The sequence below is a fragment of the Galleria mellonella genome, unplaced genomic scaffold (genome assembly GCF_026898425.1).
Source record: "Galleria mellonella isolate WM207_F2 unplaced genomic scaffold, CSIRO_AGI_GalMel_v1 utg55, whole genome shotgun sequence".
Taxonomy (NCBI): Eukaryota; Metazoa; Arthropoda; class Insecta; order Lepidoptera; family Pyralidae; genus Galleria; species Galleria mellonella.
In genome coordinates, this window is record NW_026442115.1 from 5,880,602 (window position 1) to 5,890,903 (window position 10,302).

General features: G+C 35.3%; 1 protein-coding gene across 1 annotated transcript; it reads left to right on the forward strand.

Moving 5' to 3' along the window:
• Positions 1–2,663: 2,663 nt before the first annotated feature.
• LOC113521519 (sodium- and chloride-dependent transporter XTRP3B-like) lies at positions 2,664–10,280 on the forward strand. Its single transcript, XM_026907063.3, has 12 exons — positions 2,664–2,757; positions 3,430–3,489; positions 3,968–4,211; positions 5,032–5,236; positions 5,514–5,652; positions 6,385–6,513; positions 7,096–7,321; positions 7,729–7,841; positions 8,294–8,419; positions 9,216–9,413; positions 9,822–9,953; positions 10,194–10,280. Exons 1-12 carry the CDS (start codon positions 2,743–2,745, stop codon positions 10,215–10,217), a joined length of 1,611 nt encoding a protein of 536 aa, XP_026762864.2. The 5' UTR covers positions 2,664–2,742; the 3' UTR covers positions 10,218–10,280.
• Positions 10,281–10,302: the final 22 nt, after the last annotated feature.

The window sequence follows — 10,302 nt, forward strand, 5'->3', positions numbered from 1 at the left end:
AATTGTGCCTTTAACATACTTCTGTTAAGGTTGCCAAATTAATGCAGCTTGTAGATAAAATATGATAGCATATTTACGTTGTTATTGTGGAGTATCGCTTATACCGATTGTTAATGGTAATAACAGCTGTAACTGTTTTACTAGACTGTATTATTTAACCGAATTTTTAACCAAAGCGCTATAAGTATACCAGCAATAAATAATGTTTGTTCACATGTAGACATATTCCTTTTTAAAATGCCGGCAGCACACCTGCAATGTCACTGGTGTTGTGGGTGATCATGGGCGGCGGTAGTCACTTACCGTCAGGTGAGCCGCATGCTAGTTTGCCCACTGTGTTGTAAAAAAAAAAGAAACGCCTGGAGTTTTACTTTGTACAATAATTAAGAAGATATGAGTTTTATGTTACAACGTCGGGAAATACATTTCCCGACGATTAACAATATGTAGCATTATAAGAGCACTATCATGTTGCAGATTATATATAATTACAAAATGTCAGTGTTTAAATCTATAGACTGGCTAATAATTCACTAATTACTACATAATCTAAGGCTCATCTAATATTACTGAAATATTTGTTTCCAAAACGCGCATTTTGTGACAAGGTATTCACGAAGGAGAGTTTGCACGCATTAATAACGTCATCAATGGTTGTTAGTTCGAATTAAGCCAATATCACAATAAAACTATAGTTTCTCAAACGTAAAGCGAAATCTGAACAAATCGAATAATGATAAGAATAAATAAATTGGACAAAACTGATTCTGATACATGTTTTGGCGAATGTGATGATGTTGTCAAAGTGTAGGTTACACTTCAGATCCTGTAAATTAATTCCTGTTAAACATATAATTTTACATTATGGTGGAAATATGAGTGTGTATGAGCGAGATGCACGCTCTCACTGCGGTGTCTGTTGATTCCAAATCCTGACTAGTTCATGATCAGCGGATCTACCATGAAATGAAATTCCGAAATTTCGGACTCAATTTCGTGTTTTTGTTTATACCAAAATCGGACCAATAAATGGAGTTTAACATTTCGTTCGTTATACATCCTATCATAACAGTCAAAAGGAACAATATTTTAACATTTTTAATATTTTCAAACGGCATGTATTATGTAATTTTAACATCAAATTTCTGTTTCGTTTGGCTCCGAAATTTCAGAAAACATTTCATGGTAGGCCCTCTGAAGCGATTTGTCGACGTGGTTATAATAAAATGATTGAAATCCCTCGAATGTTTGCATTGTTTTATTTTTAAATGCAATGCTTTTAACTACCTCGTCTGCGATTTGCAAGCATATCAAATAACTATTGCTTGATAATTATGCAATACAGGGAAATATAGTTTTCCAAAAATCACTTCCTAATTGTATTCATGTAGGTTCATTCCTATGTCAATATATCACGTTAGATTTTATTACCATTTAATTATTATTACACATAATGTTTCTTACATTGTTTTTCTTTTGTTTACATTAGTTTATTGTATTACCCTCCTTCCACACGATTATATGCTCACAATTAGTAGATAGTATGTAAATAATTTATTTTTTATGGACAATATCGTGTTGCAAGGTGATCACTTTTAATTTCTTTTTTATTATTTTCTTATTAATAAAATTATTAATATAAGTAATATTATTATATTATTTTTAGTGTTTTTCTCAGAATGATTAATTGAAGCGATACTGTCACATTATATTTAGTTTTGTGCGGTTTAGTTTGATGTATGTATTTTAAGCCAAAAAGTAGGAATAATTCAGCGTAATTTTAGTGTATTTAGCTACTACAAACACTTGTATGGCTAGATATTTTTGTGTATATTAAAGTATTTTGTTACATTAACAATAATGTTGTTTTATTCCCCTTTATTATTATTATTTTTTATTATAACTTTTTAAAGGGCTTGTATACCACTAACAAACAAGAAACGAGACGGGATATTAAAAAGAAACTGTAAGGATTTTGATATTCTTTTTTTTAAATGGATGATATTGGAATGGTAACCCCACCCGCGCTATCGGTATACACCGGCGGGGCACCAGTGAAGGATGATAGGTGAGGATGAAGTAGATCAGTTAGCCCATCGTGACGACTATATATATATATAGGTGAGAATGAATGCAGGTTAGTTGGCCCACCATGATGAATTCAACAAGAATTGTTCACGATGTTTTCCAGGGGGAACCACGTGGAGGTCGACCTAATAAGGTATATTGCTAGCAATGGGGCTGTCAAACTTCATTGCTAACAATCCTTTTCCCCCCAGAATTTTGATATTAGTCATCATCATAACAAACGTTAATTGTCCACTGCTGAACATAGGCCTTTACTATAAGGGGGGGGGGGGGGGGTTGCCAGTAGTTGCCGCACTTGGCAGACGGGTTAGCAACCGCAGGTAGGCCTTGGTGATGTTTTAAGACGGACGCTGCTACCTGTCTCTCGACCATTTGGTTGCATTAGTCGCCTCTTACAATACCCACGGATAAAGAATTTATGGCTCGCTCTATGCCGGGACTACACGCTGATGATATTATAGTTATTATTAATAGTTTTTAATACATCCTATTTATTTATGTGTTAATTACGTCAAGTACGTACAAACACGTCACGTAATATGTCAACTCATGATAGATATCAGATGACATATTCGTATACGAGTTCGTGAACTATTTTAGAATTACAATATTTTTTTTTAAATTATTACTCTATTCACAAAGCAACGATTTAAAATGAGCGACAGTGCCGTAAGTACTAGCTCTACATACTACATACTTTATAGAATTTTGTGTCAATACCTAGATTATGAAACTATATAGTCTTCGTGGATATTTTTTGTTTATTTTAATGGTTTTTTTATACAACTTAGAATGGCAAACAAGCTGACGGCCCTCCTGATAGAAAGTGGTAACCGTCGCCTATAGACATAAGCAGTACCATGGACATAACAGAGTATACTGTTTCGCCCATGATACTCCCCATGCGTTACCATTCCTGAGGACTCAGATGTTATTCCTCTGTACCTTATAAATTCACGCCATATCCCACCCTTCAAACCGGAACACAGCCATGCAAACAACTGCTTCACGGTAGAAACACGAATGGGACAGAGGTATCCAAGCAATCGACTTTTGTACAAATAGAATGGTAATCCTGCCCATTCTCGGTATAGTGGGGCATCAGTGAAGGATGATAGGTGAAGTATTAACTGTTTTAGTGCGGACAATTAGCTGATCATGACGAATTTTACATAAAAATAACCACAATAGTTTCCACGAACACCGCTTAGAGTCCGACCTGATAAAGTATATTGCCAGCAATGGGAATTTAAGATTCCATTACTAACAATCCCTTTTTCCCCCCTTAAAGGATATTTGCAATACTTATACTGTAAGACATTAATTAATTTTATATTATAGAGTACACGGACCAAAACACTAACAGATACAGATGATACTCAATCAACTGATAATTCACTGGTAAGGAATTTAAATCTTCATATCAGTCGTTAACTGTCCACTGCTGATCATAGCCCCCCCCCCTTCCTGGGAAATTTTGCCAAGGGTTGCCACGCTTGGCAGGCGAGTTAGCAACCGCAGTTAGGTTTTAAGAGGGACGCTGCAGCCCATCACTCGCCCATTAATAGATTCATTTTGCAAGTATGTTCACTCACCGGGATAAATAGTATATGCCTATGTCTATCCATCCCTTCCATCACCATAAAATTTGAAATACGTGTACTACACACGTATTCCAAATTTCGTGGTTATTTACGCACTTACGCCGCCAAGTACCATATTTTTTTTTATTTAAGGTAATAAACTTGCTTTTTTATAATATTAGTAAAGTAATAAACAATTATATTTATTTCGTAGTCCGTACAGAGTAGTTTATAAGTAGATACATTAGACAAGTGTAACCAAATTTAAAGATACTCTTACGCAATATCTTCCACAGATTGCAGATAGATGGACAAACAATATAACCTACCGTCAACTGGTCATATCATCCTGTATTGGTATAGTCCAGCTGTGGTGGCACCCCTATGTTCACGACCTCACAAAATTAGTGCCATTCATATTCTTGTACAATGTGTTCAGCATATTTATCGGATACCCGATGTTTTATTTAGAGCTTGCGCTTGGTGTAGTCACTAAAAAGGGAGTACTAAAATGCTGGGATTTGTCACCTATGGCTAGGGGTTAGTAATTATTGTAGTTACTTACTTAGTAATTTTAAAAATAAAAATAACAAAAATATATATATAAAAAAGGAATAACTTTTATTTAATAGTATGAAATGGAATGATTTATTATGAAACAGTGAGATGATAGGTGAGGATGATTTTTTTTAATGGGTGAAAATGAAATAACTGCCTACGCTATCGGTATATACTGGTAGAGGTAGTAGGTGAAGATGAAGCAGGTCAGCTGGCTCCTCATGAGTAACTGAAAAATAATTAACCACGATAACTTCCAAGAGGACTCGTTGTGCAGGTCAACTTGATATAACTATATCGCTAGCAATTAATTTATTATATATATTATGTTATATATGTATATGTTTTTTTTTGATGGGTGAAAATGGTATGGTAACCCCGCCTGTGCTAACGGGATACGCTGGCGGAGCACCAGTGAAGGGTGATAGATGAGAATGAAAACAGGCCAGTTAGCCTATCATGATGAATTCATCAGGAATTAACCGTTGATAGTTTCCAGGGAGAACCGCGAGGAGGTCGACCTGGTTGGGTATATTGCTAGCAATGGGATTCTCAGTCTCCATTACTAACAATCCCTTTCCTCCCTATATGTATATGTTACTAAAAATTGCTTTCTTCCCGGTGAGGATGAAGTTAGGTAAGTGATTCATTATGACGAATTCTGATTTAATCATCATGGTTTAGTCCGAGTTTCTTGAAGGGAACATTAAAACGACAATCTGACTGGGTATGTTGGTAGCACCTCTAATTTTACTACAATTAACTGTTACGTGTGAGTTTAAAAAATCTCCAAAATTCTAAGGTATTGGCTACGCGATGCTGTTGTGCTGTGTGTTCACGGCGTTAGCGCTAGGCGTGGTAAATGCTTGGTGTCTGGCGATGCTGGTGCACTCATTCCACTCCTTTCTGCCGTGGCAGCACTGCGCAGCGACCGCCCGGCCCGCTTGCGCCGCGCGTCACCGACCTTTGCCTCATGGTAGCGAGACGCCGCCGCAGTCTTTTTTCTTGTAATTTATCTCTTTTTTTCTCATTTTACTACATACCTATATACAATGCTATTATAGCACGTAGCCACAATAATAATAAATATTACAGACAAGACGAATTTTATTCAAATTTTTTAATAATGTTCAGAATTTATTCCAAATACAATGAAACTAAAAAGTAAAATAATTGATTTTAAAATAAATTCATAATATATTGAAGTAAAAAGTATATCACTAAGTAAGTAAACATAGAAAAGAAAATGTGTAAGTACGTTAGAATAAATTGTTATTTTTTTAGCAATTTTGTACTGAATCTGAAGAGGGAAGGCCTAGAAGGCGGTCTAGGGATTGTCGTCTGGGAATTGACGTTCTACTACGTGATCTCCTGGATCTTAATCTATTTTATTACCGTCAAACGTATATACAGCTATTCTAAGGTAATTTAAATTTAATTTATTCAATCTTAGACATAGAGGGGGTGCGGTCTAGTGTTTAGGGCGCTGATATGATCAAGGAGGAGGCTGTGCAAACGAACGCTATATAACAGTAAAGGTTCTTGTCAAATTCGACATTTGTACTTTTGATTGAACATATGATTGTCTTGCTAAGAGAACTATTTCTGTAAAGACACTCGGCGCCTCGGCCGCACCTGTGATATTTTAATGATCCTTTTTTGTCATGGGTGTGCATCGTTCGATTTGCCCCGGATGCCAGGTAGGCTAAAGTCGGCCCAGCATTTACTTACCTAACACATAGATTGGGGGAAAGGGATTATTAATAATAGGGTCTAACTGACCCATTACTAGTAATACACCCTACCACCTTTTGACACCGGTTGACCTTCACGCGGTTCCCTCTAGAAACCATTGTGATTAATTATAGTGGAATTCGTCGCAATGGGCTAACTAACCTGCTTTCATCATCCCTCACTGGTATCCCGCCAGCGTATACCGATAGCGCAGGCGGGATTACCATTGCATTATCACCCATTAAAAAAAAAACACATAGATAAGTTATTTTATTACTTCTTAGCAAACCTAACCACAAGTATCTATTAGTTTTATAGTCTTATCAAATAGTGATTACAGGTAAGCTAAACTCCTGTACCTAGGGATGATGGCATTATGTCTACCTATATTTATTCCTAATCATCACTGGTATGTCAACAGTTGGTGCTATTCAAAGACGTTCTGACTTACTTCATGTTACTGTCGTTCTTGTTGGGAGCTCCAAGATTAAACGGCGCCGGCCGTATGTTTAGTCTTTGCGACTGGAGTAGGCTGCAGAATGGTCTACAGGTTTGATTTTGCTTTGGTTAAAATATTTTAATAATAATACGCTTATTTCAGATCTGATATTGAAGTTTGAATGTATTTAAATTAGACAAATTGATACTTATCAAATTGTGTGGTAAGGTCTTTTTGTCAGAAAGTTCGAAAATACCATTCGCTTGAAAGTATAGTAAACTGTTAGTACCACCACAGCTTGTGTACCACTGCAACACCAGAGTTGTTCCATCACGTATGCGTTGTCAAACTTACCAATACCGGATTGTGTATGATCAAGACAGAGTATAACAATGAGTTCTCAGAATATAACTTCAAAATAAAATACAAATCTTAGCCATTTGTTTTACAACACAGGCATACATATGGTCCGCCTGATGTTAAGCGGACACCCTCACGATTTTCCACTAAACACTAGCAACACCGAAAGCATTATTCGTTGACATAAAGATATTTAATCACAATGCTCGCAGTAATTGTATCTCGTTCTTTATAAAAGAACACAGCATTATAAACCTCCTTAGGGGATGACTACTGTTAGTAGGACCTAGATATCTATATCTCATGTAGGTAACAATTGAATTTCCTTTACAGATATGGCGGGAAGCAATAGAATTTTCACTAATAGAGATGACAGTGTCTCAAGGCGTTCTAGTGATGCTCGGGGTTTACTGTCCAAAACAGCAACATCGTCTGGCCACGACCTCGCTGCTAGCGTTTGCTGCTTCCAAGTCCACATGCATGTGTAGTGCGTTTCTTCTTGGTGCTGTTCATGGCGCGTTGCAACATGATTATGATAATACTACTAATATTTGGGGTGGTTAGTATATATGCATATACAAGAAGTATTTTTGAGATCGAGCAGTAATCTTATATCGTTATTAATAGGTATGTAGGTACAAAAAACGATTTTGATATTTGGTTTATAATGTTGACCATTCATATTTTGAGAATGTACTACAATACGCAAAAAATGGGGAATTTACCTAATAGCTGATACCAATTGATATTTTTAATATAAGGATCGAAAGTTATCCCATTAAACTGAGATTAGCATAGTAACAAACCGCATTACTTCTCGCGTTAAAATATATTTATCCTCCAGTGTATATTATTCCTCCAGAGTATACTAATAGCGGAGGCAAGGTTACCATTGTATTTTCATTAAAAAACTTTTCTGCTTTTACATTTTAATTAGATGGCAAGTAATAAATAATAATTGTGCAGGCTCGTCATCGGCGATGGTTCTTTGGTCAGATTATGTGGTGCGGATACCCGGCAGTCAATTTTGGTCCGCCCTTTTATTCTTCACCATGTTTGTGGTATCGTTATCGTCTACGGTAAGTGAATAAAGTATCTACTAATATTGAAAATTGCAACGATAATTATTGCGAATTGTATGAATTATTAAAATTCTTTAATAAAAATTAAGTATAAAACAGTCATGGCACCGGATCATATATTCTACATACAATCCTCATCCACATTCAACTATCCGGACTAGACATTTTACCGGAATCTGTCTTCAATTTAGGTTCCATTTACGGAATAGGCTAAGAGAGAGAACCAAATGCTAAATTCCTCTAACATTATTTATTTATAATATTTATATACTTATACGGTTTAATTAAACCAAATTTATTGTGTAGGGAAAAAAGTATTTGCGAGAAAAAGTAGTTAAGTCAAAAAGTCAGTCGACAGATTGACCGAAATAGGTTTTTCCTCAAACTTTTAAATAAAATGTCGGGGACCAATTTAATCTAAAATTTAATTAAAAATCTTAATATTGCAGGCTTTGATCGTCCAAACAATAATGTCGTCTTTCACCGGCCGTTCTATCAGGAAGATTACTTGGGCTTTCTTAATACTAAACTGTTCGTTGTTTTGTATTATCGGAAGTATAACATTGTGCACGCAGGTTTGATTTCTATTTTATTTGAGTAACGAGTATAACGAGGGTAATTAATTTAATTCATAATAAAATGCTCACGAGTGAAGACAAGAATATACCTACGCTAGCGGAGAACCTCTCTGATTCTCCGAGAGAACGAGCAGCGAGTGACGAGGTCGGGTGAGTTGACCCACCGTGGTGAATACACTAGGAATTAATTACGGTGATTCTTAGGGTGATAGCATGGAGGTTGTTCTGATTACTATCAATTCTTTTCCAAGAATTAAGACTATAATTAAACTTTACAAATGGATTAGAAGTCAAGAAATATTTTTTGTGAAGAATACACGTAGAACTGTTTCTTTTTATGGTTATAGTGGAATAGTAACTGCCTGCGCTATCGGTATATGGTGGCGGGGCACTAGTGAGTAACGATAGGGTGAAAGCAGGCCAGTTAACCCACCGTGACGAATTTCACAAGAATTAAACACGATGATTTCCAGGAGCCGCGTGGAGGTCGAATTGATAGGGTATAATATTAGCAATGATACTATTAGATCTCCATTACTAATAATCACTTCCGCCCCTAGAGCCGGTTTTATTCAGTTTGACGCCCTAGACAATTTCTTGACAGTGGCCCCACAACGACGAATTTTTAAATCTAACATAGTAAAGGGTGAAACTAATACCAACATTTTCAAAATTAATTTTTATTAATGGTTTTTTCATCAGGTTCATTTGAACTTTGGAGGTTAGTGTTTAAGACAAGATAAAAAGCGATGCTTTCTTATAATAAAAATAATATCGACTTTATTTATTGCAGGGCGGTTTATATGTTCTAAATTTTCTAATGGAATGGCCTATATTGAAACCCCGATTGCTTATTTCGGCGACAGTTGCTATTGTAGTTACATACGTTTACGGTCAAACTACTTTCTGTGAAGACGTGTACTTCGCAGTGGGAGAATATCCAAGCGCCTTCTTGAGAGTTTGTTGGGCCCTTTCACCTGTGTTACTGGTGGTGAGTTTTGTAATGTGATTTTTTCTAAAATTGCAATTATTAATATTATTTGCAATAATTACAATTATTCCATTTTAATTTGTATTTACCATTCCATTTCCATCACGTTACTATTTTAAATATATGAAAGCTAAACAGGATTATATAAGTAGCCTATGAAAAGACTGGTCTAATTCAGGTAGACTTTTTATTTACTATCTTCGTCAGTTTTTGAACTTTTTTCTTTTTATTATTATTTTTTCCCGTAAATGGTTTATTTTTAAACATTTTTATTTCTTGAAATCAGTTATCAATCATTATATAGTTATGATAGTTAATTAGATGTATATTTTAAAATGAACCAATGGATAGTTAATTAATGGATTTTTGATTTGTCTGGCAGTTTCTTACAAAATATTTTGTTTTCAGGGTCTATTTCTGGGTGATATATGCGCATGGCCTTCTGCAGAGTCAATGGTTGGTTGGCTGATGGTAGTTATTACTGCGTTGCCTGTTGTCGTTATTATGCTCGTCTACATAATCTTCAAGTGTAGAGTTAGAGTAAGTAGTAACATTATCTTTAATATTTTGATGTTATCCATGTCTGGCTTTGTGGAGTAATCAATCTTACGGTCTCATAATTTAGTGAGTTTATCTAGTGGTAATATTTTGTGGGGAGATAATTTTCTTGACTATTTAATTGGCAGTAATAAATAGATTTATACAACACTTTAAGATTTTAATTACAGTATCCGCTCTTTTTTCTTATATACTTATTTCAATGTAATTTTTATTTTACAGAATATGGTGCGCAACGAAAAGTAACACAGATGTTTATGTCCCATATAAAATGTGTAATTCGCATTAAATAAAGAAGTTTTTATTCTTTTTATTGAGTATAATTATTCAA